At 44.3% G+C, this 20,679-nt stretch overlaps 1 protein-coding gene across 1 annotated transcript in view; it reads left to right on the forward strand.

Annotated features, from left to right (window-relative positions):
* Window positions 1–3,136: 3,136 nt before the first annotated feature.
* SESN3 (sestrin 3) overlaps window positions 3,137–20,679 on the forward strand; it is a 67,158-nt gene continuing 49,615 nt past the window's right edge. The window contains exon 1 of the mRNA XM_083499759.1: window positions 3,137–3,446. Within this exon, the coding sequence (XP_083355885.1) occupies window positions 3,345–3,446 (102 nt within the window). The 5' untranslated portion in view covers window positions 3,137–3,344. The remainder of the gene's footprint in view (window positions 3,447–20,679) is intronic.

Raw genomic sequence — 20,679 nt, forward strand, 5'->3', positions numbered from 1 at the left:
CTATATAGTCTAGTCCAGGGGTCAGCAACCTTTTACAGCAGGGGGCCGGTCCACCGTCCCTCAGACCATGTGGTGGGCCGGACTATATTTTTTGGGGGAAAACAATGAACAAATTCCTATGCCCCACAAATAACCCAGAGATGCATTTGAAATAAAAGCACACATTCTACTCATGTAAAAACAAACTGATTCCCGGACAGTCCATGGGCCGGATTGAGGTGATTGGGCCACATCCGGCCCCCGGGCCTTAGGTTAGGTATGCCTGGTCTAGTCCACTGATGAGGGGCACTGAATTGGCTCTGTGGATAGCCAACATACTTGCAAGCAAATGCCGATGAATTACACTTCCCATTGTTCCTCCCATTGCTAGTTGGAGCTGGTGGGAGCTGAAGCCCAACAATATTGGGAGGGCACCTTGTTGGCCATCCTTGTACTGCAGAACATAAAAATTTGCCTCCGCCTGGCTCTGTGGACTTGAGCTCTGCCTTCGTCCTAATTATATGCTCTGTCTAGCTGTGCATTAGCACAGAGACAAGTAGCCCTGACTCATCGTTTTTTCACCATCCTCGCGACCCGAGGCAAACAGACTTCGCTGCGCACTCTCCAAACAGTCCCAACTTCCCCTTGAGCAAATATCTAATCTTGTCCTGCCTTGCAGCACAGCTGTCTTGTTTCTACATGTGCAAGCAAACTATCCCATCGCTGGGGCTATTAATTAATTGTTATTATTTTTTTGCTGGGGGCAACGGCTGTCTTCCTGGAGGAACACCCCAGCGACAGTCAGCACGTGTTTTGCAGATGTGTGTACAACTTATTTTCCTTCCACCTTGCAAGGTAATTGGCCTTTTGCAGCTGGATGTGGGGTTGATGACAGAGCCTTGAATAGGAAGATGAAACATAAGATTGCCTGATTCTATGAGCCACTATAGAGCCTGCTAGGTAGACTACTTAAGCCCTAGAAGGGTTGTGCTACAGCTGATAGCAGACGACAAAATTTCTCAACCAATGGAAGCAAGGCATGACCCCCTCACCTCGCAAATACCAGAAATTTGGTTTGTTACTAGTAATAAGTGACTAATTATTAATAAATATTATTCATTATTACATTATTAATAAATCTCAAGGAGACTTGGGGTGTCGTGGAGAGGTGAAGGGGGGAATCCTCACCACACACACACACACAGCCAAATTGCCTCCAGTTCTGGTCCCCCGCGAATAATAATACCAGTGACTGCATTACTAATTATCCATTGCACATGATAATGGTGATGCTGTCATGTGCTATGGGGAGGTGAGAGGAACCAACAGCATCCTGGCAGCCTGGGTTGTGTCCAGTTTTAGTTATACTCAGAGTAAACCCATTGAAAGTCAGGGAGGTTATTGGTTTGGTTTTTGTTTTATTGTGTGGGGTCTTTGGATGAAGGGCGGTATACAGATTTAATAAAGAACAGTAATGTCAATCAATTTATAAAAATATTTCTGTACTTCCATATCATAACGTATCATGGCGCTGTACAAAAACAAAACACCGTTCAAACAAGCGATCGTCAAAGTGTCTGGCTGACCAGTTTAAAGAGCTGCAAAGGCCTGTCGCCATAAAAAAAAGAAAAGTTTTTAGGAGCCGTCTAGTGGAGGCCAGTCTCATCCCATCTGCTTCCAATGCCAAAGGTGGGTCCTTGTGTTGAGCTTTTACTCATTGCTTGCTAACCTGCATTGCAGACGGCAGATATGGTGGCAGCACTGGCTCTCCAGTCCCACATTGTTCCTGACATTTTTACGTGTGACATGAAAAAAAGTACTTCAGAGCTATCTGCAGGCCATGTGTGCAAAGGTGTGAACGCAGTTTTAAATTAAGATAGAATGAAGAAGATGAGCATTTCAAAACCATACATGTATCAAATTCTTCCTAGACTTGATGCTTTCCTTACAGCTGGACCTGATCCAGCACGCTGTTTTTATGTTCATTGCTGTTCTAGGGGTAATGAAAAGCAGATAATTAAAAACAACAGGCCAACTGATTTAAATCCACAATAAAGCAGTAACAATGGAATCCTATGTGTGTACTCACTCGTAGGTTTCCGTGTTTCAGTGGGGCTGCAGTCCTACATTCACTTACCCACCGCACTCAGTCAAACACATCCAAACAGTATTATTATTATTATTATTATTATTATTATGTGTTAATTGCTTTCTCTTGAGGAGGGCAACCCAAAATAAACGAACGAAAAACCCCACATAGCTACCTTAAAACCAAGGGGAGAAATAATGCATTTAAAAAATCCCACCCACTTCTAAAAGGTCACATATAGCTAAAGGCAGACCTGGTTATAGAGAAAAGTATTTGCGCCAGGCAAGCCTCCCCAAGGGGAGCATACCACAAACAGGAGCCGCCGCAGAAAAGGCCCATTCTTGCGTTGCCACCCTCTGGACCTCTTGTGGCGTGGGCACACAGAGAAGGGCCACAGACGATGATCGCAGGGTCAGGTTCAGTAGGCATATATAAGGTTGTGCACTGTTGACATAGCATATAGCAAAGCAAGAGGAAGTTATGTGTTTTTAAATACTGGCTTTCCCTTTTCTGCTGGTTTGTGGAGGGTGTTTGCAGAAGAAGAAATGTAAATGTAAAAGCAAATATTAATATTTTGGGGGTCCTGGGTCCAGGCCTCCCATTGGGCAAAAATATTCCAGCACTGCACGGGGTTGGACTAGATGACCCTCGGTGTCCCTTCCAACTCTACCATTCTATCATTCTGCCTCCCTTTCCTGCGCCTTCCAAAGCAGCAGCAGTAAGCACTGAGAGACGGGGGCGTGACCACCTCGTGGGTGCGTTTTCCCCACCTCCAGCCCATGGACATGGCCCGCGTCCCATTGGCCGAGGGAAGCTCCGCCTCGTGCCACCTGGCCCCACCTCCTCCGCCCCCTTATAGGTTGCCGAGAAGCTCCCCTCTTCTCTCCGCCCCGTTTGCGCGACGGCCCCTCCTCCAACTCGGAGACTGCCCGGAGATGGGGAGCGGGAGAACGCTCGGCCGATTGGCTGGCTGTGGCCGGCGCCTGCGATTGGCCAGCCGGGGGTTGCGGGTAGGCGTGGCCGAGGCGCAACGATTGGCCGCGGCCGAGGGGTGTGCGCGCGAGGGAGAGTCGCGGTTGGTGGGCGGGGCGGGGATGGCAGCGGCTGTTCCTGAGCGGCTGAAGCCGAAGCGCTTCCAGGGGGGCGGGAGGGGGAAAGAGGAGGAGGAGGAGGAGGGGAGCGGCGGATGGGGGCGGCGGCCGGAGGCGCTGAGCGCTGAGCGCAGGCAGCCGCTGCAGCCAGTCGCCTCCCTCTGCCCCCGCTGGCTCCGGCAACCATGAACAGGGGCGCCGCTTCTTGCCCTTCGTCCGTCCCCGGCGGCAGCGGCCACGGAGAGTGCCGGAGGGTCTGTAGCAACTGCCGGAAAGTGCTGAGGCAGGTGGGTGTACGTCGACCCCCGTCACGTTCCTCACACAAACACACACATACACCCCTCCGCGCGGGGCTGTGGAACGTTGGGGAGCAGCGCGCGCGGGGAGCGGGCGGTTGGTGCGGGGGGGGGGAGCCCATCGGAGGAGGCGACTTCGCTCGGAGCGCTGCCCGAAGGCGCTCGGAGATGCTGCTCGCCGCTCCCGGATTGCGGACCGTTGGGCTGCTGCGCTCGGGCCACGCCCCCTCGGCCAACTCTTATAAATGGGGGGGGGAGGGAGGCGCGCGCCCCGCTGAGTGGGGGGGGGGCTCTTTCACCTTCGCGTAGGGCTGCTTGTGTATGTATGTGTCAGGGTTATCCCAAAGCATATATAATGAGGCGTTATATGCGTGCAAACACGGTGCGCCTGTGAGGTACATTGGTAGCTCGTGTTCTCCTCAAGAGTAGACCCACTGAAGTCCCATGGGCATGGCTGACTTGGGTCTCCTGGTTTCAGTGGCTCTACTTGTGAGTAGAACTTGGACAGCGAGGGGTTGCCTGCAACTAACTTCTAGGGCCCTCAGAAATGAATGTATCCAGGTTAGCCATATCCATTAATTTCAGTGGGTGTGCTCTGAGGAGGACCTAGCTGGCATACAACCCAATAGCCCTCCTCAGAGTAGACCCACTGAAGTCCCATGGGCATGGCCGACTTGGGTCCCTTGGTTTCAGTGGCTCTACTTGTGAGTAGATAGAACTTGGACAACTGACTGTTCCTGCAACTTCTAGGACCCTCAGAAAGGAATGTATCCAGGTTAGCCATGCCCATTAATTTTGGTGGGTCTGCTCTGAGCAGGACTTAATTTGGATACAACCCTAGCTCTAAGTACATATGTATATATCAAGAGAGCAGTTTGTGTGTTTTCCTATCCAGTAGTAAAGTTGTATAAATAGGTATGATTTGCATGGTACAGCTGGGTAAAAATAATAACCATATCCAGCTGGATGTAGACTTAACTGCAGTCCTAACCGTTTTTTGCTCACAAGTAAGTTGTGCTGGTCCCAGTGGGGCTTGCTCACAGGTAAGTGGGGTTGGGACTGCAGCCTTAAGTTAGCCATGCAGTAGCCCCATTGTAGTGCATGGGACAACTGACAGTCCTGTCACCACATTTACTTGGGACTAAGCCCTGTTGAGCTCAATAGGACTTACTTCTAAGTAGATGTGATGTGGTTAGGCTTGTGCTGTTAATTACGACTAAGAAAAGTCCAATCATTTTTAATGAGGGTAAAGCGTGGCTAAATTAGTCTGGAGCCAGCCCATTATTTTTATATTACAAAGTGTATTGGGCTGGCTGCTTTTAAGTGCTAGCTATATTAAGGTTATTTGGTTGTTTTAAAAAGTTTTAAAACTGTGTTCTTTTGTTTATAATGTAAGGTTGTTTATAATTGCATAGTAAAGTAGGATAATACTGTACATATTATATGTATATATTGTATATTAAAATTGCATAAAATATGCATATTATCATTTTAATACAATGTATGCATAATTTATTATTTGTTCATGTGCTTTTAGTGTGACTTGTTCTTGAAAGGTGCTCAGTGTGGTTACAGTTGGTACTGAACCACTTAAACAAAAGCATAATAATAATAGCAATTGATAAAATTGTATACAGCCTGGCAACATCAAAAAATAGCCGATCATGTTGTCAGTAAAAGAAAAAGGGGTGGTTTGGTGGTGGATTGGTTTCACATACCATCTAAATGAATATAGTGCAATAGGGTGTGTGTCTTTGTGTTTGTGTATAGAATATGGGTGACATCTGATTTATACAATTGCCCATTGAGTTTTTAATGGGTCTCCTCTAAGTATAACAAATACAAATTTGCATGTTTACTTGAAAATAAAGCTTCACTGAGATCAGTAGGCCTTACTTCCAGATAAGAAAGTATAGAATTCCAGCCCTGGGGAATGTTGTCTTCTGTTTGTAATCATTGTACTGAAGAAAAAAAAGGTTCAGTGGGATATGTCAGAAAATATTTACCAGTAAATCTCAGAGCTAACCTAATTGCCTTAATTAGGTTATATATAATATGCCTATATATTTCCATTGCTTAGAAGTAAATGATGTGCTAATGCTAAAAACGCAGGTTAATGACTTGCACATTTCTGACATTTACTGTGGGCAGTCCTCCAAAAATCTTAAGAATTGCTAGTAAATGCTAACATTCACTAAGTCTGACACTTACTGTAATAAGTGTATACTTTTCTTTCTCTGTGTGATCCTGTTAAAACAAGTACCTTTAAACAGTATGGTAAAGATAATCACCTTTAAACAGTGTGATCCTGGGTGGGCAGGGCTGAAAGGAAGGGAACTGAAGGCAGTTCATCTACCTCCTGGGTTCTCCAGTGCCCTGAGAACAGAGGACGGCTCTTGCTCACCTTTGTCCTTTTCTGTTTTTTCTACATCCCCCAAAACCATTCACCTCCCATGGGAAATAAAGAGAATGAAATTCACTGTTGTATGTGTGCTCTGGTTTGGAGGTGTGCCAGGGGAATGGGAAGGCGTTGGATCTTTTGGATCCAAGCACACCCTTGGCATGCCCACCCCCTTTTTTTGCTCTGCTGAGATCAGTTCTGACAACAATAGAGGAAGGGCTGTGGAAGGTTCCATAGCAATGGCGAGGCGGGATCCGACACTGGCTCTCCCTCTCCAAGGTTGAGGAGTTTTCTTTCTGTCCTTATAAAGGGTGCTGCAATGATTCCTATGGCCCCTGGGATATCCTTCCCAGGGTTTCAGTGTCTAGTGAAATCAATTAAGGGGGCTTGACTTTGGCAGGGTTGTGCTCTCTGTACTTGATGTGGTATGTGTCTGTATGAAATTCTTATTTTGCTGTACCTTTGCCTTCTGTATCACTACTTCACTTATCCATTGGAATTTTAAAAATATGTCTTGTCCCTGAAGTCTCAAGACCTTCAAAAGAATAAGAACAAACACTGTCTAAATTCTATATGTGGTTTGTGCACCTTCTTTCCAAAGGTGAGAGGAAGCTAGAATGTGGCTGAAGCTCAGTGGTAGAGCATCTACTTGTCCCAGGTTCAATCCCAGGTGTCTCCAGGTACAGTTAGGAGAGACTCCTGTCTGGAATTCTAGGGAGCCGCTACTGGTCAGTGTTGTCAAAACTGAGCTAGATGGATCTGACGGTCTGACTCAGCAAAAGGCAGCTTCCTACGCCCCCTCCCTTTTCACAGCTCCATGCTGAGCTTCCTCCTGCCACCCAGAAGATGCTCAAAAAAATTCCACTTTAATATCAAGTGCAAGCATGCATGTACTTTAAAGACAAATATTTATATGTAGGTGTTTTCATGTGTTTCTTGTTTCTCTCCTGCTTTTTGCTTAATTTTAATTGAGAGGTCTTCATTTACTTCTAGAAGAAATTCAGGTTTTGGCTGTGGTGTAACTTTGTGGGAGGCTGCAAAACTGATGCGTGACTATTGAGATGATTTCTCCTTGCATTACTGCCCATCAAAATATTTAATGACTAAGCTTATGATGTTGACTGAGGACTGGAGTACATTGAAGGAGTGGGTAATGGTGGTATAGTTGATGGTAAGTTCAGACTGACTGAGTGGTTTATCCTACTGGATATTGTTATCAGCGCCTATGGGATAGTTTGCAGAATAAATATAAATTTTATTTGTGCCGTAGACTTGACAGTCTAACTCAAATTGCTCCCCTCTTTATTTATGACAGCTCTGTCCCTTCTAGTTAAAAAAAAGTGAGGGGGGGGGATCTTGCAATTAAATGACCTAACTTAGTCATACTCGTTTTTTCAGTGGGTCTGCTGGGTGTAAAACTTAGCTATCATAGTCTCCCCCCCCCTTACCATGGAAATAGGATCTTTGCCCCAAGTAATCATTGAGCCAGACTAGAACCCTTTTGGGGGGTTGGGAGATAGATTGTAACTAGACACATATATCAGACAGACACTGAATATGCTTCATCCTGTAAGATTGCAGCCAATACCAATGATGTCACTAAGCAAACCAGGGTTTTCATTGGTTTCAGTGTTGTCAGACTAGAATGCAGAGAATACCCTCCAGCCTTAATGTATGATTGAAGCAGAAGCCTCCTACCTTCTAACTATTTCTCCCTTTTGTATTGATATTGATTCCTGTTGGTTTTGCCTCTGCAACACTAAGCCTCAGTTCTGCATATACGTAATATCTTATTGAAGACATGCTGCAGGAGAGAGAGAAAGAGAGAGAGATGGACTACATCTCATCTTCCTTATCTCCACCCACACCTGACACACATTTTTGCAAGGAGCACTGCCCTCTTCATAACCTTGACTTCAGTGTGTGGGTCTGCTATGAGGGTGAAGAAAGAGAAGGGGAAGGAAACTTTTATCTTTTGAACTGTATCCTCTCTGTATATGTAGAGTATGTCAAAATAAATGCCTCCCAACTCTATATAATCTCCCTGCTCTTTTTTATGCTTACACTTTCTGTAGCAGCTATATCTGTATTGTGTGTCTGATTTTAGATTTTGTCTCCATGACAAATCTCTTATTATTAGATCCCCCTCCCCTTTCTGTATATGAACATCATGTCTGTGTGTGTACTCAGAAAATCTGGCTTTCTTGGAAGCTTATTTGGGGTTCCTCAGTAAAATTACTACAGTAATGCCAAGCAAAATTCTCTAGAAGATATCTTGCCCACATCTCCTGTTGAGTGCTGGGTATGCTTCACTGGCAGGGTTTTTCAAACATGGGATTCCCCTTCTAACTGCTCTATTCCTCCTGCCTTCTACCAGTAGGCATCTCTTTGGTAAGTGAATGAATGGGGGCTCCTTGCACACAGCTACATGCATGCAGTAGACCAACACTGGCATTAGAAGAGGGCATTTCAAGCTTCCTTGTGAATCCAGCCAGCCAGGGTACAAAACAGGAGTGGGAAGAATACCTTTGACTAGAAGCTCCTATGTGCTGCCTGCTTCTCTGCCATATTTAGCAATTTGAGGGCTGCAAGCTAATCCTCTGTTGCTGGGTGTGAAGCATCTTTGGCCCTACTTGCTGCAAGATTACCGGTAGCTCCCTGCCTAGAACTTTGCAGTCCCTTCACCTCAGTGTCTATTTCTCTTCCCTTTTGGGGAGGGAGGACTGTACTATGGCACAGTATGCTTCATACTGGCCAAGTGGGACCCAGCAAGGGGTAGGGGAGAAATTCTGTTTGCATTTTAATGCAAAACTACCTTATTTGTACTTCTCGCACCCCCCAAAATGTGAATCCAAATGAAGCTATCCTTCAAAATGTGCACTTTTCTGAATTTTGCAATTCAGTTCTCCAACCAGATAATGTGCACAAAAGCATGTGCATAAAAATGTATATATTGGTGAAAATAACATAAAATATGTTGAGGTGTATTAGGGAACAAAATTACAAGCAGAAATGTGTATATTAGGAGAAACGTACAATAAAATGCTGACAAATTATTGTGATGACTTTTTTATTAAGGCGGCTTGGTCAGGATTTCATGTAAGGTCCCAGAATACCAAGTGATGTGTGAAGATTTTGAGATGGATATTATTCAGCAGATTAATTGATGCAGTAAGGGCTACTGGATGACAGAAAAAAGTGGTATGTGAAAGATACCATACCCCAATTCTTTGCAGTTTTAAAATTATGTAATAATGTGCTCAAAAGAGAACCAAATCCTGCTGGTCACATAATCTGTTGCTAGAATCATGAATCATTGTCTGTATGTAGGAAGGCTCCCTTGTTAGTGAGAATCTTGATTCCTAGTATGAATTCCTTAAAATGCAGTTTTTTAAAAAATGGTGTATGGATGCTGTTCAGATGTAATAAGTAATATAAACATGGCTGGTTTTGCCTGTATACTTTGCAGAAAGTAATATTTCTAGAGTGAACTCCTACTTTACCTGGGAAGTTGTGTGTTTGGGGTGATGAATGAGTATATTTTCACCCTTGGATCCCTTTTTTAAGGAATAGTTTAACTATTTTGTACTGTTGAGGAGATTTCTGATTTATTGAGATGTGGGTAAGTACCGTATTTTTTGCACCATAACACTCACTTTTTTCCTCCTAGAAAGTAAGGGGAAATGTCTGTGCGTGTTATGGAGGAAATGCCTATGGATGGCATGCCTATGGATTTTCCTCCTCTAAAAACTACGTGCGTGTTATGATCGGGTGCGTGTTATAGAGCGAAAAATACGGTAAATTCCTATGACAACACCTCTCTGATGTTTGATCTCTGTGTCATTTACATTCTGTTTAAAAAGATCAATATTTATAGGCTGCCTTTCAGGTGTTAAACCGCCCCCCCCCCCAGCTACCCACAACATATTAAAAGCATAAAATTCATAATGTGATTATAAACTGTGAAAGCACACAATCCGTAAAACACTAAAACAACTAAAAATATTATAGCAACAGCAATAAACAGTATCAGTATAAAAAAAACAAGTGGCACAGCATAAAGAGTTTTAAAAGAACAACAGCTGTGAAATACAAAACAGCTAAAATAGCAAGTGAAAGCATTTTGCAACAAAAAAGTCTTCAGGCTGTTTTACAAGCCATCAACACAGGGGCCATATGAATATGCCTAGGGAAGGGGTTCTATAAACATGGGACCAGCCTCTGAATCAGTGGTGCAGTTAGCATCCTGAGAATATCGTTCTTTCTTGAGGTGTGGTTCCTAGCCCTCATGGCTGTGAATAAGAGGTTGAAAATAAGCTGACTGTGTTTGGAAAATAAGCCAAGAATTGAATAGAGGCCAATTGGCTACCTGTTACTCCCCCTCCCGCTTTTCTGTGTGTATCCAAACTGAATGATGCCTCCTCCCTTTTCCCTTGCTTCTGCAGTCTTCGTTACCACTGTATGTAGTCAACAACATGTTCCTTTGCCTAAAAGGGGGGGGGGGGAAGTATTTGAAAACCTTCAAAGCCAATGCAATCGGGCAAATTAAGTTAGTTTCCTTTTTTTGATTTGGGGGGGGGGGGAGAGAAATGGAGGCTGACGAATGATTTGGGCGCAGGTCACGCAGAGCTACTTTGCCTTACCCTCTTGTGGCAAAGTTATCCATGCATTTCTTGTCACAGTTTATTTTATTACACAGTTTATTTTATTACATTTTTATCATGCTTTCTACCCCCGAGGGAGATTTGAATTGGCCCTAAATGCATATAAAATTCATAAAAAGGTGAAAAAAGAGTTTAATTTAAATGCCAGAATCTTAGCAGGAGCGTTAATAATGCTAGTCTTTTTGGCATTAAATAATAAAATAATTTAAATGGTTTTCAGAAGGCAGATGAAGACCTTTCTTCATAGAAAAGCTCTTTGAGAAGAAACGTGCCATACCTTAGAAGGCCCTGCTCCCAGTGGATACTGGCCTTACTTCAGATGGAAGTGTTTCCTGGAACAAGACCAAAGTGACTGAAGAATGGGAAGGGGTCAATATGGGGGAAAGCGTTCCCTGAACTAGTTTTAGGCTTAGGCCATTTAGTTTTAAGTGAAAGAGCCAGCAATAGCTAGAAAACATGGTTTTTAAATTTTTTTTCTTAAGACTGTACCTCAGTGAAGATGAGGCTGCCGCTGAAGACAGCAGTTGCATGTTGAATTTCCCACCACCTTCCATAATAACAGCTAATTCAATTCTCCATGTGTGCTGACATCCTTATGAAGAAGTGTGCATTGTCCTTGCCAGTAATGGCAAGTGATTTGGAGGGGGGTGGGTTAAAACACTTTGTAATAATTGGGACACATCACTAGTGGGTTGAAGGGATCTGGTCCTGGCTTGTTAAATGACATTAAACCAGATTTCCCTGGTTCAGTCAGAATGCGGAATAATGCAAACCATAAACTAAACTCCAAAGTGATGTACAAGGAGAGGGGAGGCCTTTTAGATAAGCATTTGACTGCAATGCTTGTTCACCACATCAAAACCTTGGTTTATGGAGCCCCAAGCCGAACCAGACACATCTGCCACTATTTCTAACAATACTAGCTATCCAGCAAGCCACCCTTCAGGAATATTCTGATTGGTTTGCCTCCACTCTGTACATCTGATTAACTGAGTTGCCTCTTGTTTGTCCAGCGCAAATGAATTAAAACTGCTGAGCTGGGCAGATCTTGGCGCAACTAAGGCAAATGTGCTGTGTATGTGTATGTTTGGCAGCCTCTTTCTAATTATATCTTTGTACCAGGATTTTTTCTTGTAAATATGAAGAAAGCATGTAAGTCATTGCGCTCAAATATTTGCACTCTTTGTCCCAAAGCTGTTTTTCTTTTTCTTTTTTTCTTGCTCTGTGGGTCAGGCCAAGTGCCAATCAAAGTTGTTTTTCAAGCCATGAAGTGAAATTGTAGAACAGCTCCGCCCCCCCCTCCCCGCCCTGCTGTCTTCCAAAGAAGGGTTTGGCTTTTGGAGAACTGGTGTGGGGGAGGGCTGGGTAGGATAATACACACTTAAAAAAAAAAAGTTGACTGTCTGTAGGCTTATAAAAATGTGTTTTGTGCTAACAAATGTGTATGTTTGGTACGTGCATTTATTTATCCCTCTCCTCCCCCTCTTCTAAGCTCTTGGATCATATTATACATCATACTTGATGTTTCTTCCTGCTTTCTAATCTGTGAGAAGTTTCATGGATTTGAGAAGCACAGAGCAATACCATTCGATTTAACTGTTGCATTTCTGGGCCAGGTGTTCCTGTTGGGTGAGTTCTCCCCATCACTCTAGAGAAGCCTTGCTCAACCTTGTGTCCCCAGGTGTGGTTGGACTACAACTCCCAGCATCCCTAGCTAGCATGGCCACTGGTCAAGGATGATGGCAGTTGAGAAAGGCTGCTCCAGAGTATTGTGGTTCATATTAGTTCTGCCCCATCCCCAAACATGGGTTTTGCAAGATGGTGGAAATAAGCTGTGAGCCAGGGAAAGTCTTGCATACTAGCTAGATGGTCTTATGAAGGCCCACCCTTATTATAGCCCTGTCCCAAGCTGTAGTTTGGGAAATACAGTGCTGCGTTAATTGGCAGGGTTGTTCTACAGATCACAGAGTTAATGGGAACAAAGTGATCTCAAAACTCCCAAGGCAATATATGTTTTCTAAATAGTGGTGTTACTTTATGTGATCAAACCCGTTCTGGTATATTGTCATTTATTTTTCTGGGCATTTCTAAGTCACGTCCACACCATGTATTAAAGCACATAGCGTTCCCCAAATAATCATGGGAACTGTGGTTTGTTAAGGGTGCTGGGAATTGTAGGCCTGTGGGGATAAACTGCAGTTTCCAGGATTCTTTGGGGAAAGCTGTGACTGTTAAAGGGGTATGAATGCACTTTCATACTGGTTTATAAATGCCACGGTTCCAGATTGAAGACTCCTTGGATGTGGAGTGCTGTGGAGTGTTGAGGCTATTCTTAGCACAGAATTCCCAGAAGCTTCACAAAAGCCATAATTCCTCAGGGATCTTTCTGGGAAGTCTTTTTTTGTGAAATTGGTTCTAAACTGCTTTAAGATGTGAAGTATAGATCTGGTGGTCCTGTTTGTCAGACTTGGCTGGAAGCCCTGAGTATGTTTGCTTAAGAGTAAACCTCATTAAACTCAGTAGGATTGGCTTCTGTGTAAACATGCATAAGGTAGGTTTGCACGTATTGGCCAACTTTAGAGTTGCATAGTGAGAGCTTGCCTTTCATGTTTCATTTCTCAGCTTCCCACTTAAGTAACCTGCAGGCCACATTGGGCTTTCTGAAGTCTTTGCATCTTTGTCACTCCCTAAGCCATCAGTCCAGTCTGGGCTGTCAAGTTTTCTTGAGATGCACTGAAGATCTAGAAAAATCATACATGTATGAATGGGGCAGTAACAGCTAGTGTGAGCATCAGTTGCAGGGAGCGACCGTTTTAGGCACGTCCGATATGTGTGTGACCGTGCTGAACCTGAAAGTGACCCCAAAATGTTACAGAAAGGGGCGGAACGTGGTGTTTGCTGGCATTTTCAATTGTGTTTCAGATATACATGGTACTTTGGAATGTTAAAGGTAAAGGGACCCCCAACCATTAGGTCCAGTCGTGGCCAACTCTGGGGTTGCGGCGCTCATCTCGCTTTATTGGCTGAGGGAGCAGGCATACAGCTTCTGGGTCATGTGGCCAGCATGACTAAGCCGCTTCTGGCGAACCAGAGCAGTGCACGGAAACACTGTTTACCTTCCCACCAGAGTGGTACCTATTTATCTACTTGCACTTTTACGTTCTTTTGAACTGCTAGGTTGGTAGGAGCAGGGACCGAGGAACGGGCGCTCACCCCGTTGCGGGGACTCGAACCGCTGTTTGGAATGTAACCCCGTGTAAATTGGGAGTTGTCTCTACATACAAGTTCCATGCCCTATCCCTGCACATAGAAGGGTTAAAGTCATCTCCCATTGGGTGATGCATTGTGAGTTCAGGTTCCCATGGGGAACTTGATCCCACAGCTGATCCCTGCAGAAAGCAGCTATGTCAGCCGTATGCTTGGGAGCTGAGAAGTGCTGACCACAGGGCTTGCAAAGCACTTTGCACAGTGCTTCCCAAATTCCTGACAACCAGCTGGTTGCCAGGCGTTTGGGAGTTGCTGAGCAAGGCCAGTGCTCAGAGCTTCTGAAGTGCTGGGCGTAGGACTGGCGAACCCCCTTTCTTTGTGGTTCACAATGTTGTCGGGAGTTTGGGAAGCAGTGCTCAAGGGGACTTTGACAGGTAGGTGAGGCATCATGTGATTGATGCGTGGGTTCTCCCACCCACCTGTCAGAGTTGACCCTCAGGAGTGGCCAGAAAGGTTCCTCTTCCCTGATCTGAGGAAATCACACATGCATGAACGGGGTGCTAGCAACTAGTGTGAATATGGCTTGATTCACAACTCACATGCCATTGTAAGCCAAATTATGGTTTATTGGGATCGTGTTGGCAAGTGGCTTCCAGAGAGGTTGCTTTGCTCCTCTGTTTTTACTCAGCATGTCATGGTAGTAAAGAGGACTGGGGAGGAGGTGGCTAAGGGCTTCTCAGCAGGAGTCGGCGTGTTCACACGGTTCCAGGAAGCCAGAATTAGGCCTGGTTCACATGCCACTGTAAGCTAATCAGTTGCAGGGGAGAGTGGCAATCTCCAGAACAGCGAGTCAGGAGTCAAGCTGAAGTTAATCTATGGGGGTTGAGCACTAAGGGCAATTCCCAGCATTGCTGTTGGGAGGGGTGGTAGTGCAAAAGAGGAAGTACCTCAGAGAAGAGGTACTTCATAATACTTGGGTATAGAGTCACTGTTGTGGTCTTTAACAAGTACAGTCGTACCTCCGCTTACGTATCCCCCCGGTTACGTAAACTTCGGGATATGTAAGCAGCAAACCCGAAAGTATATTTCCAGGTTTTTGCTGCATGTGTGCGCGCAGAAGCGGTCTCTCCAATTTTGAAAAGCTCAGGATCTGGCCGTACCTCTGGAACAGATCCTGTTCATAACTGGAGGTACCACTGTAGAAGCTTTACCACTCACCTAGCTTAGCCACATGGGCTAGGATGGGGATTAGGGTTGAATATACAGTGGTACCTCGGGTTACAGACGTTTCAGGTTACAGACACTTCAGGTTACAGAGTCCGCTAACCCAGAAATAGTACCTTGGGTTAAAAACGTTGCTTCAGGATGAGAACAGAAATTGCGCGGCGGCAGCGGGAGGCCCCATTAGCTAAAGTGGTACCTCAGGTTAAGAACAGTTTCAGGTTAAGAACGGACCTCCGGAACAAATTAAGTTCTTAACCCGAGGTACTACTGTATAGATTGTATGTGACTAGGGTTCCTAACTCAAGAGTGCAATACCAAACCAGAGAACGCCTGCAGATAACTTTTTGTGACATTAAAGACCAACCCAAAAAATTATTGCTCGGAAGCAAATCTCACTGAAATATTTAGAAATTCTGAGTAAATATGCTTCAGATTGCTCGGTGCTGTATGTCCTGGTGGTGTTATTGTTCTGAGCTGGGATTTGATGCCAGGTTTCAACAATTGTCTTTTTTGGTGACCCTGAGCAAGTTGCTGTTGCATTTGTTTTCCAACTGCAAAGTATCAGTAATTGTGACCTGCCTCACAGGGTTATTGTGAGCATAAAGGAGGTGATGACATATTTGTACCCACCCAGTGCCTTGGGGATAAGGCATGCTATAAATCTAATTAGTGAAATATGTTTATTTGCTCCAGAAAAGTAGGTTATAGAGAGTGGAACAAAGATGGGGTGACATGCAAGTTCTAATAAACTGGTGTTTTACTCCTGTCCAAAATTACATTAATTTTATTTAGATACTTTATTGCCTTAATATAATTTGTACAGCACCTAGCACACCATCTGTACTGTACTTTAGTAATAGCAACAATAGGAGTGTCTCCACATATAATTTTAGCAGTAGTTTGCTTCTAATTCAGACGATGCTTTGACTTTCCCAGGGACTATTTATGGATTGCTACGCAAATTACTGCTGTTCATGCAAACCATTGGAGGGTTATGATTGCAGGTTGGATTGCAGTGTGCAATGTCTTTTTAGTTACCACATTCCAGGTGACACAATTTGTATAATATGGAAATCCTGTACTAATTATGCAAAGATGTGCTGAATTGGCATCCTGATTTCCATGGTTTCAATATGCAATTCTTCTATAGTTCTGCCAACTTCCAGAAGTAGGGATGGCTGTTTTATACATTACCTGGCTTTGCCTCTGACCATACTCTCTACCAGAAGCCATAGCCCATCCTGGCTGTCTCTAATCATGTGTGTTGGATGCATGTTTTCAGCTGCTGGTTTGTCACATTCACACTTTATGGTTGCATCTGCTGGCATGAGACTTAAGTTTACCCAAGTGTGTACCTTAAGCATGTGTGAACAGGATGAGAGAGAGATGAGATTGTGGAAGGATTTCTTTTTTAATCTTTGTTGCTGCTGGGAAGAGGGGATTCTTGAGGCCTTGCCTGCTCTCCTTTAATGGCACAGCAATGTTTGCTGAAGGTGTTGGTTGGTTCAGTTTTTGCCCCTATTTTTTCTTTACTTTCCAACAGTCCAGAGTCCCCCACCATCCACCCCAGTCTCTTCTTGGGCATTGAGTCTAGCTGAGTATCTCCTCAACAAGCTTTGTTGAAGCAGTAGGGTGGGCTAACAGACTGTTCAGTGTCTGGTGAAAACTGATAGGCTTTTGCAATATTCATAGTGGTGGGAGATCGACACTTGATCTCAATCCCATATAATCTTCTTAGGCACACACCCAAACCTGCCTTGAGCGCAATCTAGGAAAGCTTATTTTCAGTTACCAAGGACCTGGCAATTACAAATACAGTGGTACCTCGGGTTAAGTACTTAATTCGTTCCAGAGATCTGTTCTTAACCTGAAACTGTTCTTAGCCTGAAGCACCACTTTAGCTAATGGGGCCTCCTGCTGCCGCTGCACCGCCGGAGCACAATTTCTGTTCTCATCCTGAAGCAAAGTTCTTAACCCGAGGTAATATTTCTGGGTTAGCAGAGTCTGTAACCTGAATCGTATGTAACCTGAAGCGTATGTAACCCAAGGTACCACTGTACTGCTTAAGTAACATGGTGGGCAGAAACACTGGCATCTCTGTTTTTTCATCACGAGGCCTTTTGAATGGTTGATCAAGAAAGATAAGACATTCCATAAGGATTAACTGATTGAATTTGCCTGTTCAGAGTAGACTGTGTTTAGGATGGGGAATTAAGAATGCTGCCAAATATTTTACTGTTTGGCCACCACCTCTGTCATCAAGGGATTACATGATATACTTTGTTTTAAATGTGCCAGGAATTCAAAGTGCTGCTGAAATCTAATGAAAGCTTAAATAATTAAGTGTTCACCACTAACTTTATTGGTCGTCTTCATGCCGCACACCTGCTAAAACACCGTCTTCATGCCGCACACCTGATAAAACACCTATGGCTTCTTTGACTGGAAAGTTAGTTGTGAAAGCTTCTAAGGTGCTTTTAAAAAAGATATTAAAATAGACCCATGTGCATAGATATATCCTTGAATTGATATGTACATAACATTAACTGATAGGGTTTCAGCGAAACTGAGGAATTTCTGGTTCGAGCAAAATAATGTGTTCTTACTGATAACCCATGGAGTGCTCTGCCAGAAAATATAGTTGTGACCAATGGTGCAAATGCAAGATTTCAGGTCTTCTCAATGTATTTATTGGAAAATTGGCAGCATTTGCATCCTAGCCCTATTAATGCACCTGGGACTGCCCACTTTTTGAGACACGGTCCTAGCAAGATGAACAGCTGATTGGACTCAGTTGGACATTGCTGAAAGCATCAATCTGGTAGAACAACAGCATAGAGAATTACATAGTTGATAGAGTACTGTCTCCAAATAGTGTATTATCCTCATGCCCATAGTGAGCCACTTTGAGACTCAGATATGATGAAAAGTGTGATACAGTCTACCTTTTTAAAATAAAAATTAATGACACTAGGCAGCTGCTATTATAAACTGCTTAGAGGTTTTATTTACAAGTAACCAGTACACAGAAGCCCTTGTATCATTGCTCTCAAGAGGACCATGGGATGCAGTAAAAAAAGAAAAAAGTAATCTGCCGCTTATACAAAGGCATTCTTGACTTCATGGAATATTTGACGGCAGTCAAGTAATAGGCGGTCAATTGACCAGCATCTCAACTCTATGTTATAAATAGATTTGCAGTTTATTTCAGGCCTTCGGTCAGAATCTATATCTAGCATGGCAGAATAAAAAACTGTTTTCAGGTTTCTTGTTTGAAAAGTTTTGAGAAAGTGTACAAGACTTTCTTACCGCTAGGGCCTTAGCTCAGTAGTAGAGTATCCGTTTTGGGTGCAGAAGGTCTCAGGGTCCATTCCAAGCATTTCCAGGTGGGGCTAGGAAAGACCCATTTCTGGAATCTTGAAGAACAGCTGCCAGCTAGCATAAACAGTGTCGAGCGAGATAGATCAATGGTCTGACTTATAAATTATTTATTCTGAGCATGTCTGTTTGGCACAATATGGCCAAGCTGCCATTGTCCCATAAAACCCCTTAACATACCTATAAAGCACTTCTTTTATTTTCTCACTTTCTACTTGATTAAATAAATGAAAACATAATTTAAATATAGTTGATTTAAATCATCCCAACCTTGTTGATTCTCTGCTGAAAATAGTGGCTGGAACAGGATGAGAGAGTAGAATGATCCACCTCATTATATAGATGGGCCATTTCCTGGTTCTCAGGAGTGAAAGAGAGAACTTTGCATAGTTCTCAATGGGGAATTTAGAAACAATTTTAGTTTCTTACTACATTTGTGTCCCACATTTCCTCCAGGAAGTCCAAGGCTGTGTTCATGGCTTTCTTTCCCCCCTTCCTTTTTATCCTCACAACAACCCTGTAAAGTAGGTTAGATTGAGATAGTGAGTGCTCCAAGGTCTCCCAGTGAGTTGATGGCTGTAGTGGGATTTGGACCTGGGTCTCTCCAGTCCAAGTGCAATAGTCTATAACCACTACACCAGGAGATTTGCCCTCTGAGTAAAGAATTCATGCAGCTGGGATTGGGCACAAGTCTGTCCAAAGCCCACCCCCTTAAGTAAAGAAGAAGAAGCAAACTCCAAAACAGCCGTGAGGATAGAGAATGAACATTGAGCACAGAATGACTGGAGAGGAAGGGAAATGAGGGGGTGGATGAAATGAAGTGGCTAGAAACCTGAGCCAGAAGCACTGCGTGCTGCAACATTTTGTTGTCGAGTGATGCTGGTGTCTCTGCATGCTGGATACTGGGGACAGATAACAGAGGAAGGCTTACTGACTTTTAAGCTTCCCAGCAGCATATGGCTGGTCGCTGTTCCAAACAGCATGCTGGATTTGAAGAGCCCGTAGTCGGATCCATCTGGGCTCTTGTTCTTTCTTAAACCTCCCAACAGCCCTGAAAGACAGAAACAGCTGGAAAGGGATCGGATTGGGTTGGGCAGTGTATCTCCACTCCACCCGCCACCAGCTACTAATGGTCTCACCCAGGGCTCATGCTGCCATAATTCATCTTTCTCTCTCTGACCACAGACTGAGGTTCCGGAGCCAAGCAACTTGAGCTGAGCACTGGGAGAGCCAAGTTGAAGGCAGAAGAGGGGGAGACACTGCCGTAATCAATCGGCTCCTCCTTTCCCAGCAAAATCTCTCAAGGTTCCTGAGCAAAACAAGCCCAAGCCCTGTTGTGGTCTGGAGAAGGTGGGTGTGGGTGTCTGCACCATTCACCAGCCGTTCCCAGATTTTGAGTGTCTGGGACATAAGAGATCAGACCATAGAGATCTTCCATGCCTATACCGCCTGGCTGAAGCTAGACAGGTGGGAACACTTTATGGCACCAAGCCTCCTATCTTCTCAGGCTACAATAGCAGAATAACCTCCCAGTTAGCTGTAGCATTACTGCTTCGCTGTGCTTAAACAACAAAAATTATGATTAGCACACCCAGTTAGCGTTAAATGAATATTAAAAGATTAACTATATCATTCTGTCCCTGCCTTTTGCCGCTCCTTTGTCACACCCTGCCCTCTCCATATAGGTGTTACCCATCGGCATCCATGCTAAGTTAAACCCTAATTTCCCAAGGCAGGCCGAGGTATGGGCAGCAGGCCAGGCCTCTGTGCATCCTCCATTTGCTGCTTTGCTGCTGCCTCCTGTGCCAATTCAGCTACTTTGTTAGACTGAAAAGGAGGAGGAATAATCACACTGTCATTGCTAGGCAACTCAGTGTGTGAGCCCACAACCAGGTTTGGTTTAGATGAGGGATGTTGCAGGGTTCTGGAATCGATGCCAAGAATCTGGCAGAAGCATCAACCCACCCAGAGCAGAAACTCAGTGTGCTAGAATCTGGCAAGGCTCTTCAGCACCTTCAGTGTCTTCTCAACCAAAGTAAATCTCTGATGCCTTTGGTTCACTGTAGGGCAGATTATTTAATTGACCCAATGCCGCAATGAAAGCTGCTTACAGGGACACCAAGGCCTAGCAGGTTTTTGGGTGCACTAGAATTGCTATATTTTGGGATCCAACCACATTTACAAAAATGGGACTCCGAATTGCTACCTGGCCATAGAGGTGGCTGTTGTGTTCCATGTTGTGGTTTCTTTTACTGCCATTTTAGGATTATTTGGTCCATGAGGTCCTCTTGTGCTTTACCAATCTTAAATCCACTTTACAGAATGTTTGTACAGCCCCTGAGATACTTGG

This window comes from Podarcis liolepis (assembly GCF_965112155.1).
Source record: "Podarcis liolepis genome assembly, chromosome: 4".
Taxonomy (NCBI): domain Eukaryota; kingdom Metazoa; phylum Chordata; class Lepidosauria; order Squamata; family Lacertidae; genus Podarcis; species Podarcis liolepis.